The sequence below is a fragment of the Rhagoletis pomonella genome, unplaced genomic scaffold (genome assembly GCF_013731165.1).
Source record: "Rhagoletis pomonella isolate Grant_MI unplaced genomic scaffold, Rhpom_1.0 Rhpom_scaffold_00005, whole genome shotgun sequence".
Lineage (NCBI taxonomy): Eukaryota > Metazoa > Arthropoda > Insecta > Diptera > Tephritidae > Rhagoletis > Rhagoletis pomonella.
Genome location: NW_023458559.1, coordinates 74248719 through 74267200, shown reverse-complemented (window position 1 = coordinate 74267200; position 18482 = coordinate 74248719). Strand labels below are relative to the sequence as shown.

Genomic DNA, 18482 nt, shown 5'->3' with positions numbered 1-18482 from the left:
GGTCCAGGGTTTGACTCAATGCTAGCCCTGAGCAGAAGTATGCGAAGAAGAAGTAGCCCTATGGACGTATAACTTTTGAGGGATTTCGCTGACCTAAACGGGGTTAGATCGCCGAAACAACAGCCCTTAGTAGAGGAAAACCCCTAGTCATTCCGGTATGTAGAACCGGCTGTCGTGGGAATGCCGTTCGGAGTCGGCCCCTTTGTGTAACAACATCAAGGCGCACGCCACAAATCGGAGGAGAAGCTCGGCCAAACACTAACATAAGTAAGTGTAAGTAGCAATGTACATATTATTATTATTGCGTTCGCGTACGCAAAAAACTTGCAAAGTAGGGGAAATTGAGAGAGCAAAGTGACATTCATTTTAAGAGGAAGCTGTTGTTGCCTAACCAAATAGAAGCGTCAGCGTTGTCTGGCTGTCAAAAAATTCTCATGCCCATACAATTTGTATGAAGCGTACCGAAATAACGCGGCGTCAACGCTGAGCGGTTGGAAAATCTGATTTTGACAGAGCGTTAGGAAGTGAAGTTGGCTGCAGACTGTCGTTCTCGCATTTCACACAAACAAACCTTGGTTTTCTGCAGCCAACTTCAATACACTCTGACCCTCTATGTTAGACTGAAGGCCACCTGTTGCATAAGTACCCGGCGGTCGGCCTCTCCATCAATAGTTTGAATCAATCTATGTATGATTGAACCCATCTAGATCTGTGATAGGTTACCTGGGATTAATAAAAAAGCTTACAGTTTTTTGCATGAGATGCTGAGAAGATGCTAAATGTTCTTTTGGTGCAAGTATCTTCCGTTGTTATCAAACTAACACAAATAAGAACTATTTGAAACAAAAAATTAATTGTTTAGCTTTTTTTAATTTATTTATTTATTTAACATTTATTAAAAAAAATGCTTATGTTTCAATTGAATTTTTCCCACTATTCGATAAAGTTTATTTTTGTACCTCCTACATTTTATTGAAAAATTTAAAATGTATTGCAATTTAATAAAATTATTATACATTAACATATGACATAAATATTTTATTTATTATATAGTGGTGCCTTACATAAATTTATGTTAAAAACATTTATGCTAGTTTGCCATTTTCAATGGGCTTATATTTTTCTTTAATTTAAACAGAATTTTAAAAATATTTATAATTTAAGCATAGCGCGTGTTTCCTAATAAAAACCAACCATCCTTAAAACTGCAACACCTTATGTTATTGAGTGTTAAAAATCGATTCTGGATAGTAACTGGGGGCGTTAAACATGCGTGGAAAGCCATTGGCATCCAGTTGTTGTACAGGCAGGACAGACATGATGTCACTGGAAATAGAAAGGATATGTATGTGAATAAAATTATTTATACAACTTTTTAAATCAGGTTTTTACATCCGGGAAACTATGTATTTTGTTGTGAAGACTATAGTCGGAATAATCTTTTAGTAGTTAATTTGTATCGCATGAATTGGAGTCATCGATCCCATTACCTTAAGTACATAAGAGGCTGTGCTTCGCGTTACTTTACCTGCCGATCACTTCTACAACAACAACAGCATGTGTGTTTATGCCTGTCCTTCCAATCCAACTCTTCAGTTTTCTTGGAATGCCCATACAGTCTTGACACGGTCTTGTTAGATTGCTGCTATTCTGGAAACTAAGGGACTCACTTAGGCCATTTTGGTCCCCCACGTATAAAAATTCGCTGTCGGCCCCACTACATAGTTACGCTTCTCACAATAAGTCTTGCTTATCGTTAAGGCCTCATGAAGCGAGTCTCTCGAACACGAATGTTGTTTCATTCGGTAAGCTGGACTCATCGTCAAAAATTGAAGAAGCAGTGAACTGTGTGACAAATATCTGTAATTCTGTTTTAAGGGCCTCCTGCCAAAGCACCCTCCCGAAGGGATAAAATATACCCCCGTGGTGTAGTCCCGATATTACAGCACTGAAGAAAAACAGCAGGAGGCTTTTCAATCAAACCAAGCGAACAGGCCTTTGGCAGCCGTACAAGGATGCACTCAAAATTTTCAGGAAGGCCATAAAGAGAGCGAAACGCGAATCTTTGCAAATCTTCTGCAACAACATAGCAGAGAACTCTGAGAAAAGTTCTGTCGAAATCTTAACGCCTAACGCTGACTGGACGTCATCATGTAACGAAATGCTGGAGAATATTACGAGCACTCACTTCCCGGGTTGCTCGGACGACACGTCCGGCACTTCACCGGGTCCTGGGACTTACTCGTCCTTAGGTGATACTGTACGGACGTATTAAGTTATGAGAGGGTGAAATGGGTTTTAATTTTTTTCCAGCCTCAAAAATCTGCGGTACTTGACGAGTCTTTCCCGCCCAACTACAAGAAGCTCAGCACATACTGTGCCCTCTGCTTTCTCAGATTTTTATAGCCTGCCTAACCCTGACTCACATACCATACGAGTGGGCAAATGCGAAGCTTGTCTACCTATCGCTCATGGAAAACCCAAGGATTTCAGGCCTATAAGCCTCACTTCATTCTTTCTTAAAACTCTAGAGAGGCTCATTGATGATTATATTCGACGGAATATAAAAAATTACAACCTCTCATCGAATCAGCATGCATATTCCAGAATCACGATTGAATAAGGATTGGACATAAAGGAAAACACGCTCGGAGTTTTTCGCGTATCGATGTTGCTTTCAACAATGTCTATCCAAAGTTTGTTGTTAACTCCCTCCTTATGGTGGGGGTGCAACGGGGTCTGGTGGATTTTGTTGGGTTGCTTCTCGACAATCGAACTATTATATCATAATTGGAGGACGGCTCCATTACAAAGTACATGATCAGAGGCACTCCCCAAGGAGGCTTTTCTCTGCTCTACTCTTGGTTCTACTTCTAATCCGAAAGGGCGCCGAGTTTCAAGTCATAGCATACGCGGATCAAATAGCAATCGTAGCAAAATGCACTGTCTTGTAAATATCTGGTCCAAGGAATGTGGACTTAGCGTCAATCCTAACAGGACCGAAATGGCACTTTTCCCAAGGAAGTAAAAAACTTTAACAAGGGGGCACTAACCCTCCTAACAGAGGTTAAATGCTTTAGAGTTATTCTAGACAAGAGTCTAGACTGGAAGCGAAATATTTAAGACCGCTCCAGGAAGGCCAATGTCGCCCTGTATGCCTGTAAGACGGCTATAGGTAAACAATGAGCAATATGGCAAATTTGGGCCCGGCTGCAGTGCGACCAGGTTAAATACGATCCAACCGGGGAGAGACCTCAAAATGCTCCTTGACTGCTGTATGGGTCGCTGGAAACAGGGACATTGCAAGGAGGGGGATGGAAATATCTGAAGTCAATTCTGCTCAAAATGCGGGCATACCTGGAACCTCCTGCAAACACAGACTAAAGGCCGAACTCATCGAGGAAGTAAATACCAGATGGGCTGTGGAAACCCCCTGCCCTCCAGGAAAATTTGGCTAATGATTAATGAACGGCGATCTATAGCCTTCTCTCACATTAGTAGTCGGGGTAACCACCGGACACTGCCCGATGGGCACACACGGAAAAGGTTCCCAGTGGAAGAATGTAATGTGTGGGAATCAAAAAAATTATCAGTAAAACAGCCGTTTTGACATTCGAAAAGCATTTTTTCCCCACGACGATGTCGTAAGAAAAGTGTGGCATTCAGTTTTGCATCACTTGGTAATCGAGAAATGTATGGAATTTAATTTGATTTTTTTTGGCACTTGTTGGATACATTAGTGTGCTGATTACATATTAAACAGTAATCGAATCTAGAACTCATAAGAATTACTTTTCCCATTGGGTTAGAATACCCCACCAACGATTTTTATCGTAGTTGTAGCGACGAGAAAGAGGTGGAGAGCATCGAACATTATCTCTGGCATTGTCCCGCCATGGCCAACACGCCAACCAATTCTTCTACAAGTATTTTGCTCAAGTGGACTAGTACCTAGTGAAATTTACAGTGCCGTCTCTCGTTAGTTCCTCAAAAGTGAGTTGTCCACTGACTTAGCAGCCAACCTCAGCGTCGTCTTATTAGGCATGGGTAACAATGCGCTGCGCGGCGCAATTGCGTTAACACCGTAGCCGGAGTTGCCGCGCCAACACCAGTATATGGAAAGCGCCAGCGCCATTAACACCAAGCAACACATGAGGCACACACACAATTCGCCTTAACTCTTTGAAAATTTACACGTACTTTGTTTTTGCTTTTGAGTGTTGAGAACGCAAATTTAAAGCTTTTACTCAAGAATGATAGAATATCGTGGCATTTACTACATTCCTAGCAATTAAATTCAGTTGGCGGTACAAGCGTTGCTCAGCGCCGAAAATTATAGAAATAATAGACATGACACCACTGTATGGTGTACTGCGATGTATGACGATGGGTACTGTGGTGACACTCAGATTTGTTCAATTCAGTACACTGCGCTATTGCGCTGGGTTAGTGCGTTGACACCACAGGTGGCGGTGGCGTTATTGAGCTAGCGCCAAAAAAATTGCGCAATTACCCATGGCTACGTCTTATTCTTTGACTGATTTGAAGTTTGTCGCTGGTGAGACCAGCCTCCTTAGATGGAAAAGTTTTATGTATATTTTTCTGACTAATTGAAGCAAGTATATATCATTCAATTCCCCCAAATATCATCTCGACAGGGTACCATGGAGAGATTATTCGACTCGTTAATATGCTGCGGAATTCCTTATTGCCTTAATGTGCTAATAAGGAGTCAAATTTCCAAAATATTTTTTCTCACAAATCGTGCTCTCGATCATATGGATGAGCTGAAATGTACAAGTGGTTGGTAGAAAGTTTAAGATATTTTTACGCACGCGCACTCTTTCAACTTTTGGAAAACTAAAATTTTTAAAAATTCGTAAAATTTTAAATAGAAATAGGCGCATTGCAATGCTTTAATGGAAAACACATGCTGACCCGAAACGGTCAAATTTTCAATTGTCACACTTGACTATGAAAAAAATTTAAATAAAAAACTTGTGCCACACCGACGCCCCATTGTGCGTACCGCGTTGCTGCAGTTTTGACGCTGATGGTATTGCACTGGAGGCACATGCGCTGCGCATGCGTAAATTTTTCTACTAAAACACACACACACAAGCAAATGCTGCATACGGTTGTGGCGGCGACTTAATGTCTGAAAATGTATTAAAATAAAAGTATAACAAAATTGCATTTAGCCCGCCAACGAACCGCATCGCGGCACAACCAAGCAAATGGGCACATAAAACACACTCAAGTGCTAAATGAGTAAATTGAATTCACGCAGCCGCCAAAAATAAAATAAAACTAAGTAATCATACTACAATCCAACAGGAAATAGGACGTGTGTCCCCACTCACAAGCATCACGATTCGACATCCAGTATTACTTGGCTACATACATACATACATATGTATGTAGGTACAAATGTAAAATTCTGAGTTTTTTTTGTTTAATTTTGCCCGTTCGGTCAGTTTGTAATGAATGAGATTTTTAATGCCAATTTGGTTCGATTGAATTTTCCGCATTAAGTAACGACGTCTGCATCTACAGTACGTCGTCTACCACCCGGCGAATCGCTAGCCAATATTTTATGAGTTATAGGGAAATTCTTGAGTTTTGCTCATTTGATTTTCATTTATTTTTACGAGTAACCACTTTGCGCGTGTTCGCCCTTCCGAAAACGTCAAGTGGCTGCCCGCTGTGCGTTTGACGCGCGTATCGCCTTCGGTTGCTTGTCTATGGACTTCAGGCCAATGAATGGATCGTTTTTTCTTCCACAGCATTTTTGTAATGTGAAACCTTTTCGAAAACGATGCATTTTGGACTTTTTACTGTACGTTAGGGTGCTTCACTCTCCATAAAAAAATTGGTATTTGTTGTCCATCGGGAATATAAAATTGATTATATTTTAAGACTTTCGCTAAAATATTGTGGACAAATTTTAGGATTTACATTAGCTGGATCTATTTGAAAATACCTCCTAAAATTGAGTTTTTATAAATAGATAAAATTAGTTTTTAAAAATTTTTTCCCTGAAAAATAACTTCAGAGGTTTTGCAGCTGAAAGGTCTGCATACATACATTTAAAAATTCGATCAACGGAATCAAAATAATCTGCCTAATCCTGAGTTTTGCCCGAAAAAAAATTCAGCCGAAAATTTGTATTCCGTCCATAGTAAATATATGGAAACCAAACGTGAAAAGTGAACAGGTTCGGGGAAAATGAAACTCATGATAAGGCTGACAATAAATTTTATAATTATGGTGGAAAAATCACAACTTATTGCACCCTACTATACATACATATCTATATGTGTATGTACGTATATACACTAGGGAGTCGCTGAACATAAGGAGAGACTTTTTTCTGCGAAATTCAATACGCATGCGTTCTATTTTTTTCCCTTTGATCTAAAGAATAAAACGTAATGTATAAAGTTTTTTTGCTATAGGATGATTATAACCCGCACCGACTTGAAATTGAAGTTTTGGTCCAAAAATAAAAATATCACCCTGTAAATATTTACATTAAAGTGTTTACAGTAAAGAATTGTTGTAAATAATGTAAATATTTTACAGGTACAACCCTGGTTTAAAATGAGTGTAAGAAAACATTTACTATCGCTCTTTGTGTCATATCTATGTGGTTTCTGTTATAACTTTTTTAAATGAAAATTATAAAAAATAAATAAATAAACATAAGTTGCAAACAATATCATTTTGAGTTTTGGTGCTAAATCTTTGACTATAGGTCAAAGTGAGACAATTAAGAGGGCAAAAAAAAAAATTCTGAGCCACCCTAATGTACATATATGAATGTAGTATGTAGTCGTATTAAATATGTAAAGTAGAACGCATTTCTTCATTCAATTACTCATTTCGATTTGTACGAGCTAATGGCGAGCGTTATAGCTAATTACGTATTGAAATGATTATCGTCCACGCTTTCTGATTTCATTACTGTGTGATTTTGTTTACAATGCTAATGTGTATGTGTTTTTGAAATTGGATTTATGTTCTAAGAAAATTAACAAAATGGGGTGGACACTCTAGTACGTCTGTCTAATTCGTTTTGGTCTAAAAACGACGGATAGACCACAAGAACTCACTGCGGTTCTCAAAAATTCGTCAGATTCGAAGTCTCGCCTATCGATTACTGCAGAAATAAGGAAGAAACTGGCGCTATTCCGGCTTTATTGAGAAAAATTTACCGAGAAAAAATTATTGTAAGACCTGCGCTGGGATTATAGCAGTCTCTACACTGGGATTATAGGAGCCGCTATGCTAAATTTTGATTGCCCAAAAATCACCAAATTAAAACACTCTGCCTAAAAATTAATTTTCAGCTTAATAGAAATTAGGTACATATGTACATATGTTAGTGCTTCAGAATAAATTTGGGCCATGTAAGATAAAGGTACTCAGACTTTAACACTTTAAACCCCAAGTCTCAGTCCACTAGGCAGCACAGCTGCAATCTGACATCTAAGGTCATACCCAAAGTATTTTAAAACCTACCGCCAGCTAGATGACGCCAGAGTTGGGACTTTTGGTTCACTTCGATGATCGATCAACTTAGTTCAAATCACTCAAGTGACTTAGTTAAATTTCGTTCATAATAAAAATAGTGAATCCGAAAACCCGAGAAAGATTTCTAAGTTCGCTCGAGAGAGAACGAGCCTATTTTCGACTTCGACGACGATAGCACAGACAGGCTTAATTGGAAATATTTGCACAGCAAAATTCCTATCCCGATTTAAACTAACAAATCTCGAAATATTAACAAAAAGTTTACTCACGGCCTTTGCTGCGGCGTTCGATCCCGTTGCCTTCGATTCTTGAACCAATTCGACACTTGCGTCAGCGTAAGACCCGTCTTTTTCGCCAACGTTTTTTTCTCATCCGGCGTAGGATAACGATTTGTCATATAGCAATCCTTTAAAGCATTTCGACTTTTTTCCTTAAAGCAATACACAGTCTCCTCACCATCCCAAATCGTCTTTGGCAATGGATATTTTTTACGTAGCCGATATTTGTCAACCGCCCCCAATGGACGTCCGCGTACCTTCTCTGCTTCCTTGTAGTGCGCCTTGAACCAAAGATTTTGTAAATCGATATGGTATTTCACTGAGAAGCAATGCGTTTCCAGTAGGTTGTAGAGCTCGTGAAATTGACCACGATGATAGGCGACAAGTGCGCGTGCGCGCAACACACTTTCGTTCGTCTTGAAGAGTTCACTGGCGGGTAGGCTGCACAGGAAGGTGGTTAACTTCTCGATATCGCCCTTTTGTTGCAGCGCCTCACACATGCATTGGATCTGGGAAGAGCGAATAAAAAATGCGTTTTTCAGAGAAAATGTTACTTAATAGATTTTCAAAAAGCTTGCGCTAACCTGATCTGTGGTGAATTGTAAAAACTTGCGATCCAATTGGAATCCACCTGACATGCCATGTGTTGCTGTTATGCCGGGTATCATTTGACTGCCCCCACTCAAACCTATTGCTGTTGTACGATTAATGCCGCTGTTTAGCGCATCATTGGCGAGCGTTGTTTTAGTATTACCATTGTGATCACCGGCGCCATTTTCATAGATGACGCCATTCAGCGCGGGATATAGCGGTGAACCCGCTGCGGTAGGCGGTGGAGACTTGTCATAATCACTGGTAATATCGCAAAATCTTCGCTCGATCTCTTTATCACTGGCGTAGAATTTGTCGAAATGTAGAACCGTTTTGCAGGAGATATTACCGCGATAATCTGGAAAAATTTTGGAAAAGTGTTGGAAAATATGTATGCATTGTAAATAAAGATTATGTTAGGTTAGAATACTTAAATATTGTGCTGTGTTCAGAGTTACTGCTTGCCTAAATAAGCGCGTTGAGTGTTACACTTATCAGCTTGTCTTCTTCTGGCGCACAAGAACTTTATGTTTCAGACAGAGATAAGCATTCGCGCGCTACGCTAAACGCGCCTATTTAGGGAGATCGGTTAGAAGCTTTGAGTGCTTAGTTGAATCAGGGTTTCAATATTCTAATATTCCAATATTCTTGGAAGCTGGGACTCCATCCGTGATAACAAAGATCTCTGCGTACCTATATTGGCTCCAAGCAGCTCTTAGAGTCTGAACTCCACAAAAACCCTTCCAGGCGTGTACAGATTTAAAGACTTTCAGCTCTTTATTTAGCTATGTTTAAGTTTTGATATGTATGTATGTCGGAGCTGAAAGCCACAACGCCTAAAAAGCTTGACGTGGAGTTCTCGTCTTACTTTATTCACATCCCCTTAAGGCATGAGCGGGAGGAAAGACTAATGAACTTTTAACCGAGTGGTCGGTATTGCCGGAAGTGTGTTCAGCCAAGAACTTTTCCTACGTTTAAAATTGAGGCTATCAGACTACTACAGAGTTTTTTAAGCAGAAGTACCTGCCATTAAGAATGCAGTCGATTGGCTGCTCAAATGTGTAATATTGACAAGGGAGCTGAACATTTACTCTGTTAGCAGATTGGAATCCAGGCCTTCCGCTCACTTACGATGAACTCGAGAATAGTCGAGGAATGCCTGACCTATCCTCTGCACTAGACCACTATGATATTGCAGACAATTGCTCCTGAGCTGATCTCATCGAGGAATAGGAGGAGGAGAGTTAGTAGATACCTTTAACTATATGCGGATTGCCCATAAATAAATTGGACTAATTGCAGTTCAGCGTGTGGTGACCGAAAGCCAGAGCTTAAGCAACTGCAAAGGTCCAGCGCCGGGGTGGACATCAGATGCTCAGGGGCAGTTCTGAGGCTCACAAAGGCGCAAATATCAATCGTGGTAGTGTAACTTGTGGAACAACATGTGACACTTCTGGGACGTTGAGGAGAGCTTCCGAATTTTACGGTACGCTATTTATAAGGGTGGTCTTTAATATATCAAACAAAATGGGGCACCCATTTATTTGCTTCAACGTACTAAATAAAGCCATCCACGAAAATAAAAAATTAAAAAAAATCAAATTAATTTTTTGTAAATCGCAAAAATTCGACAAAATTATTACTTTTACAATATGTAAAATTTATCAGATATAAAAACATTTAAAATTTTTCAAACACTGGATTTTTGATGTTGATATTTTTGAGGACCACCGTATTGTTTTTGGTAGAAAAAGATTCCGTCTTGAGAGATCGTTTTGTTATTAGCCAGTCCAAAATCACCTAGCAGCGCAACATCAAACTACTTAACGCTTATCCGATGTTCTTTTGAAATTTCATCAATTTTTAATTTCACAAGCCTGCTATTTCTATAGTTTGTTGAAATTTTGTGTATTTGTGTCAAAAAATATGCTAGGGGAGGCTGAAAATTTTCGAGCCTGTTTGAATACCTTAGGATCAGAACTTTTCATCCACCCCACGTACTACATTCATATTTGTATATATACAAATGTATGTAAGTATTTTATTTGAATAGAAAATAAAATAAAATTCATATGTATGTAAATACGAGTAATAAACTCTTTTAGGTGTTTAGTTTGAGTTAGGTTTATATTTCATTATTATGCTTTTCGTTGAAATTGTTGTTGTCGTCCACATGTAACCTAATGCTTGAGAAATGCGCCAATGCAAGCTAAGTTTTCTGATTTTTATGCTGTCAGTTGGTGAAGTTTTTGGTCTTTTTTAGCGCCACATACGCTCGCATGCATAGCTACGAACATTCATTTGGAGTTCTTATATTTCTGAGATCCTATAAAGAAGCTTGTCAAGGGGTAAGTAATCCAAAAAAATTATGACATGCCTGTTAAAATGAAAAATCAACTTCTATGGGGTTGTAGACGTTGTCGGAATTTTAAGTTTGCATTTATTCCTCGAAGAATGAATGTTCAAGTCTGCAATCTTGTAAAATTACGTGAACCTTTATGGCTGTGAAAACTTCGCGACTTAAGAGTGGGCTCTGAATTATTTCGAGCCCTAATCAGTGATTGGGCTTAAAAAAAATTCTGTGTGGTAGTCTGGAAAAAATGTGGTAGCTTTATAAAAAAAGGTGGTAGATCTCAGGTTTTGGATCAAACTTTGTACAAAAATTAAAAAAAATTCTGCAAGGTTTCACCTAAATTACAAACTTTTTAATTAGATTCTAAATAAAAGGAATTTCAGTATAACAAAGTGCAAGATGAAGTTGCTAAGACTTGCGTTGAGTTTTGGCAATTTTTTTCCTTGACAGTGTAAAGCAGTTCCTTCCATATCAAGATATTTTTTGAACAAACATATTTTGCAACCTTGCGGAGTGCTGCCAGCTTTTCTTTTTATCACAGCACGATGTAGCGAACAAATGTGGCACGATTTTGACAATTCTCAAGTAAATGTAAACAACGCCGAAGAAACTTTAGATGCACTGAAATTTGCTAATACTTTCACAAAAATAGCCGTTTTTTTTAACATTTTCGCTATTAATTCTTTTTATAAATCACATATTTTGGAATTTAACATAATGAAACCACGTTTCCTGTCGAAAAATTTATTATTGAGAAAATATACTATTTTACAGTTTATTTTATCCTCCCATTCGGCTTTGTTTACTTTTACTTGAGAAATTTCATCGCCGCCGGGAATGCGGAATCTTGTATTATATCATTCTTGTTACCATATAGTATTTAGTGCTGGACAATTTTTGCTCTTAAAATTAAGAAAATTATGAAAAAATAAAACTAGGTACTCAAAAACGCGAATATGTGGTAGATGCTCAAAAAAGTGGCAGATCTACCACAATGTGGTAGAAGTCCGATCACTGGCCCTAACCACGAAAAAAAACGTCCGACAGATTAATCAACATCGGCATCAGCTAGTATCGGCCAAAAGAATCAGCATCGACATCGGCCGTTTTTGGTTAGCCGATTCTTTTACTTTTTTAAAATATTAATGTCATAAATATGTTCTCATGTTTCGTTTTTATGATGTCCGGAGGTGAGAATGTAAGTAGGGAAGACACATTTTAGCAAGTTTTGGCTATTTTTCTTTCTTTAAAAAATGCTTATTATTTTTTTCACTAAAATATAGTTTACTATCTAAAAAACCCTAACAAACTTAGTAGAGCACTATAAAAATTCGACGAATTTTAGCAAATGTTCATCAAAATTTTAAACTATTTAATCAGATTTTTTATTTTTTTTTAAACTTTAGTACAATTAAGTGCATACTTTAAGTAGCTAGAACTTACCGTTGATTTTTGACAATTTTTTTCACGCATTTTCTTCCAGACAAAGCATACAAAGTATGTTCGAAATTTTTTTTTGTATGGAGAAAATTAGCAACACCTTACACAAAAAAATTGTCCTAGCTGCTTAGAATTTGCACTTGATCCTTGAATGATTATTTGTTTTGTAATGTTATTTAGTTGTTTGTTTATGTTTTTCTTTTGTTATTATAGAAGTGTATTAAAAACATTTGTTCTTGAAGGAATTTATATTCAGGTAGTTTTTTTAAGGAATCGGCATCGGCATTGGCCAAAAATTGGAAATCGGTCGGACTCTAATAAAATTCATGTTTTATTTGCGTTAAAAATTTGTTTAAAAACAATATTAACAAAAAAACTTTTAATGGAAATTTTAGTAAGGTAACATAACGTCAAATACTTCGGCTGGTAAAAAAAGCAGGAGGGGGGTTTTTAAATATTGGAACTTGGAAAATTAACTTTAAATATTTCAAATATTACTACAAAAAATTTTAGACAAATAGTCTTGCCAAATTCCCAGAGTTTTTAAATTTTGACGTTTTCAATTTATTTTTTAACATTTCGTCACGTCAGATTGGAAATGCCCATATGTACTTTTCCTTAAGCACACCCAAAAGAATTTAATAAAGGACAATTATTTTTAATGTAATGTACAATGTTTTATTAATTACATACATTAACATTGTAATGCAGATTTACGATTCGATACGATACAATGGTTATGGAACTCGATTCCAAAAAAATATCGCCTGAAAACTATCGAAATTTATGTCCATACATATATTTTGCTTTGATTTTTGGAACTTAGCATGTCACAACGAACACATAAAACGCTGTTGCTTGAAGGTCAAAAGCGAAATCAGGCAGCTGAACAAAAGAAGGCAGAATGGCGCAACTGCGCTGACCCATTGCGTCGATACCGGCCATGGCGCTGGGTTCTTGGTACCAGTGCACAAAAATTTGCTGCCTTACACACCACTAGACTCCTAGACAGACAGCTTTATAAGTCATAACTAGATGGAATGAGCTATAATGTCCTACCACCCCTACAAATCTCCGGGACTGGACAAAATATTTCCATCCCAAATGCTTTACAGCTTGCCCAGGTTAGGTGTCAGCCCATGCAACCGGGGTTCACTTACACAATTAGGAGATTCTCCTTTGGCACCCAACGTCACCCAATTCTTAATCGACACTGGGCACCTCGTCATCTTCCAGGTAACTGCGAATGTCGGGGTCCGGTAGTATGCTCACTCACAGGCCCGTCGAGGGGGAGGGGGGGAACGGGGTGAATCCCCCTGCCCCGGGCTTTTAAGGGGGCCGAAATATGAGAACCACAACTTGTTATCGTTGTTTTCTGTTGTGGAGTTGTACTTTTACTGCGTGAATACCGGTTGGACAGTGACCTGCTAAAACCCCTACCAAAAGTGAAAGCTCTGTGAGTACCTAAACCTGACCCATTTATCATACGAGTGAACTAAAACCGAAGGAAGTATTTCTACCTAAAATGGGGATTGCCGCTCATTTGAAACCAAATTATTTAATGACCATAGGCTTTACTTAGTTTCTTCGAAAGAGTTTAGGGGAGATCAGTAATGAAATTTTCACTTTTTCTTATATATGAATAGAGAAAAATTTTTTTGAGGTTATGCTAAAAGTTCTCAACCGACCTAGTAAATTTCTAATCAAAATATTAAATTATCTCATCAAAATCATGAAATTAAAGATATTTAAAGAAAAACGAAAAAAAATTACACTCGTACAATTATTCTAGCTCCGCGCTTTAGATTTTTGTTTCGATATTTCCCACTGGGCGCCATGTTGATTTTGATTAAACCGCTAGCGTTGTGTATGGCAAATCGCCTCATTCACGCCTCATTACTGAGAAAAAATGGAGAAAAAAGAAACTGTTTTACATTGTGAATCGGAAAAAAATGAAATGAAAGAAGTAAGGACATGAACATCAGAAAATTCAACTTCCACCTACTACTGTATTTTAAATCAGTTGCTTACCTTCGCTATGTACACACATAGAAAGAGGAGTTATAATAAAAATCATATTTGAGCAATCAGTGTTATGGAAGATGTACCTAATAAAGCAGGGATCTTAATGATTTTCACTGCTGTGTATGATCGATATGTAAACCGGGCCCACAATTTAATAGTTTTATCTGCCTGTATATCGCAAAAAACTGTAGCTGAACAATCTGTGGTATAGGAGCTACCGATATTGACGATTTTCTCAGTAGGCTTTGTATGATTATTTAGAAAATAGCTCACGAAACCCATATGTGAACAATCAGTTGCATAGAGGCCATAGGTTATAGTGACCCGATCTTAATATTTGTTTGGTTTTTCTATGTTTAAAGCTTGCAAAGTACTGATTGGCGCCTAATTAGATATATCGTCGATGTTTTTGCAAAACCGCCCATCGACCAATTGCAAAACCGCCTATCTTACGGCACTCAAATTTTACAGGAGAGCGAAAAAACGGTTTTTCTTTGAAGGCATTGCCTTGATAGGCGGTATTTTCTCTAGCTATTATTTTACAAATCTGTTATTTTAATAACGATTTTATGATTTTTATGCATAAATCTCGATGTCTGGGTTTCAGGGTTACCAAATATCAGTTTTCGATGGTCGATGGGCGGTTTTGCAAAAACATCGACGATATGTATTTTTATTTGAAACAACCACGATATGGATTATTTTTTTCAGTGTAAGAAGCTGTTGATTACATAGGTCTTAAATGAAAAGATTTAATGTTGAAATAATTAATATTTTTTAGTGTCAGGAACCAAAAAATGTTACGAAAATTAACACACAGAGCATTTTCAGTCCTCTCGACATGACCGCGAAGGTTTGTGACACCCCTTGTCCACAGTTAAAGGTTAAAGTAGTAAAGTGTAATTATTTTATGCTTAGTATAATGCGATCATATCCCTATCATGTAAATTTGAAGAATTTTTGTAGATTTCCTTACTTGAATTGGGCACATAAAGAGTACCATATTGTATGGGTGAATGCATATTATCGTGTATAACTGTTGAATTATCAGAGGATGTGCCGCCGGAACTTGTCGAATCTAAATCACCACCGTGTAGCGATGATGAAAGCGTCGTATCCATATTTTTATCAAACATTGAGAGAAAATTTGTAGCGTCGAGGACTACTACACTGTTGATTCACTCGTTTTGAAAATCACTTTTCATAAAATACAGTAACCACATAGAATAATATGTGCAATGCTTAATTTATTGCATAACTTGATGCCGAAACATCCAGCAAAGTAGTAATAAAGTGTAATTTCTTAAACATTTTTTCATAATTTTTCCATACACTTTTAGTGATTTTTTTCGCACACGTTTGATAAAAATTTAATTGTTTTTGCCTTTTTTTTACTTTCGTTGCACCCGAACACTATGCAATACCGTTTTCCAAAGCTACCGCGTCGCGTTGTAGTTTAAAAAGAACTGATATGTACGTAAAACGCCGCAACTGGTTTTTGAGCAAGAATTTTGCGGCCGTTGCCGCGGCTGGATTGGTTTGTGGTGTTGCACACGAATGAATGAATGGCCGGTGGAAGTGGTGAATGAGCGCAGCGCTAGTGTTCGTTGAAAATGCGCGCCTGAATGCCTTTCGTTGTGTGGGTGTGCTGTGCTCAGGCGCTCACACAAAGCCCAAAACAAGGCAAGGCGCACAGCTAACAAGCGGCACCTTGCTTGCTGCTAGGCGTGAAACAAAGTGAAATCGAAACGTGTGCTGTTGAGTTTGTTGTGGCAATGCTTAAGGGGTTGTTTAGCTGATATCCTTGAGAGGCGTGTCCTTCGTTGCGCCATTTTTTTATGTTTTGAATTTTTACTTTTGTGCTGCATTGTATTCTTTATGCGTATGCAGGAAAACTAGATAGTTTTTAATTTAAATAGTTTCACATAATTTGTGTACAGCTCAAATTCTGATGCAAATTGGAATAAAAAAAAAAATGATAATTAGAGCGAAAAGTCCTTGACCCATTTTATGTACAGTTATTTCATTTAAAATACTTGCGTTTTTAATTGAAAATGGTTTCTCTTCTCTATTTACTGGATTGCAACAAGAAAAGATCACTTGCTAGCTGCATACATACATGCAAATATTGCACCTTTACCGTTACACACATGTCACTTGAGTCCATACGCCATTAATCACCTTCTCTACCGCGGCAAATTTCAAATTTCACCTTCTGCGCTTGCATTAGAAACCTCCAGTGGATGTCTCGAATTGCTCAAAACTGCTAAAGAAACACCAAATTCGAGGTTTAAATTTCGGTTACAATTAAAAACGGTAAAAATATGGCACAGTTTATGCAGCTAGAAACAGTGCGAAGTGTTACATATGTACATACGTACATATTTACCACCTTTTGCAAGGTACTTTTACAGAGCCGTCATAGAATTCCGTTGAACTCGAAAATTGCGCAAGATTTTCGTGTCAAATTCTTCAAATTGTGTATGTGTGTATGTACATAAGTACATGTTATTTGACGTTTCTATTCACTTAGGTGCAAATATCTTGACGAACATGAAAACTAGTAAAACAAAAGAACTTTCTTGATAAACTTAGCAAAATGTGGATATGTATGTGCATTAGATCGTGCCAGAAAAAAAGTTCACTTTCGAATTTAAAGTATTTTTGCAAGACTATTTCGAAAAAATTTCATTTTTTTGGTCGAACGGAGGGTGTGCCTTTTTAGATTTTTCGTTATAACTTCGACACTTACAGCCGGACCTTAATGTATGATGTATCGATGTTCTTGTCTCGAGGAGACATTTTTTATGTTCCATAGTTCATTGACCTCAAGTACCCTGCTCTAGTACTTAGCTACCAGATCTCAAATCGGATCGCCCCAACGTGCCACCCTAATGTCGGTAAATTAAAGCTTACCAAATATCACTAAACTTTTGCTAAGGAAATATTTCGATTCGACCAGTAGAACCATTAAAAAAAACATTTCTTTCCGAATGTAGGTGTCACCGAAAAATTTACATAATAACCATACGTCGAACTTTTTTTGTTTGCTTGCACGGTCTAATGTAGAGGCTCGGAATGTTAATCCCGGAATCCCGGCCATTTTTAGGTTCCGAAAATCCCGGGATTCTTGGCAATAATCCCGGGACTTTCGGGATTTGTAATTTGCACTGATGGCGATAATAGAAACTCATTTTCTTGACCAGTAATGGCTATATTTCTTTTTTTTTATTTAATAATTAATATTTTATTATAAATGTCTAGCTCATTATACATGTAACACCGTGCGATAGTAAATTTTAAACACAAATATAAATATATTCGCGAAACCATGGGCCAAATATAGTAAAATTGCGTTTTTAGTTTTTCACTCTGACGTCAGTAATTTAAAAATGATTTAAAAAATTCAGAGAAATGTGCTTAGAGAAGAAGTATGGGTATAAAATTAATGTAGAATTTAAACAGATACAAATTTCTGGTGCAGAAGGGCTGGTAAATATTGAAAATGTCATTTTAAAATTTTATCCTTGAAATTTCGCAATATTTGTTTTAGAAAAAATTATATGTTAAGGGCTTATATAAACTCGATAACATCCTCGAATTTCGTTCTTCTAACATTGTCAGCTTAAAAATTACCTATCCGTCCTTGAGAACAAAAATTTTAAATTTTTTTTAATTCTAAAGAAATTTCTTCTTTCGTTTGGAACCCATATTTTTATTCTACATTGCATTGAATCTTTTAAATAATTTTTGGAATTAATCATATCTTTGAAATTACAAAGTCCTTTATAAAATAAATCCTGACGTCAGAGAGAAAAATACAAACGCCACTTTAAATAAAAAAGGAGGTTTCAAACCCATTTATTTATTATTTATTATATGGTAGGAGAGCTTCTCGAACAATATAGAGGCTATTTTTTCGATTTAAGTTGTTGAAAAGTAATGAATATCTAAATCCCGAGACTAGTCCCGGGATTCCGGGATTGTGATAATGACATCCCGGTAATCCCGGGATTGCAAAAATTGAAAAAATTAACATCCCTAGTAGAGGCACATTAGAAAATTATTTAGCTCATTGCGTTTGCGCAGACACCTGAAACTCTTTCTCATATTGCGATTGCATTAGGAAAATTTTTGCACGATGCGATACCTGCTTGTAATTACATATGTATGTACATATTTGACACATTAAAATTTTAACTCTATAATGCGCAAATATAAAAATTTATTTAATTGTGACTTAAAAGGTCGAAGGAAAA

General features: G+C 37.3%; 1 protein-coding gene across 1 annotated transcript; it reads right to left on the bottom strand.

Moving 5' to 3' along the window:
* Positions 1-1094: 1094 nt before the first annotated feature.
* On the bottom strand, positions 1095-15359 carry LOC118739974 (homeobox protein SIX6). The gene is made up of 4 exons (XM_036471476.1): positions 15200-15359; positions 8399-8763; positions 7806-8323; positions 1095-1326 (listed from the first exon to the last, which is right to left on the bottom strand). The coding sequence occupies exons 1-4, from the start codon at positions 15357-15359 to the stop codon at positions 1221-1223; spliced, it is 1149 nt and encodes a 382-aa protein (XP_036327369.1). The 3' UTR covers positions 1095-1220.
* Positions 15360-18482: the final 3123 nt, after the last annotated feature.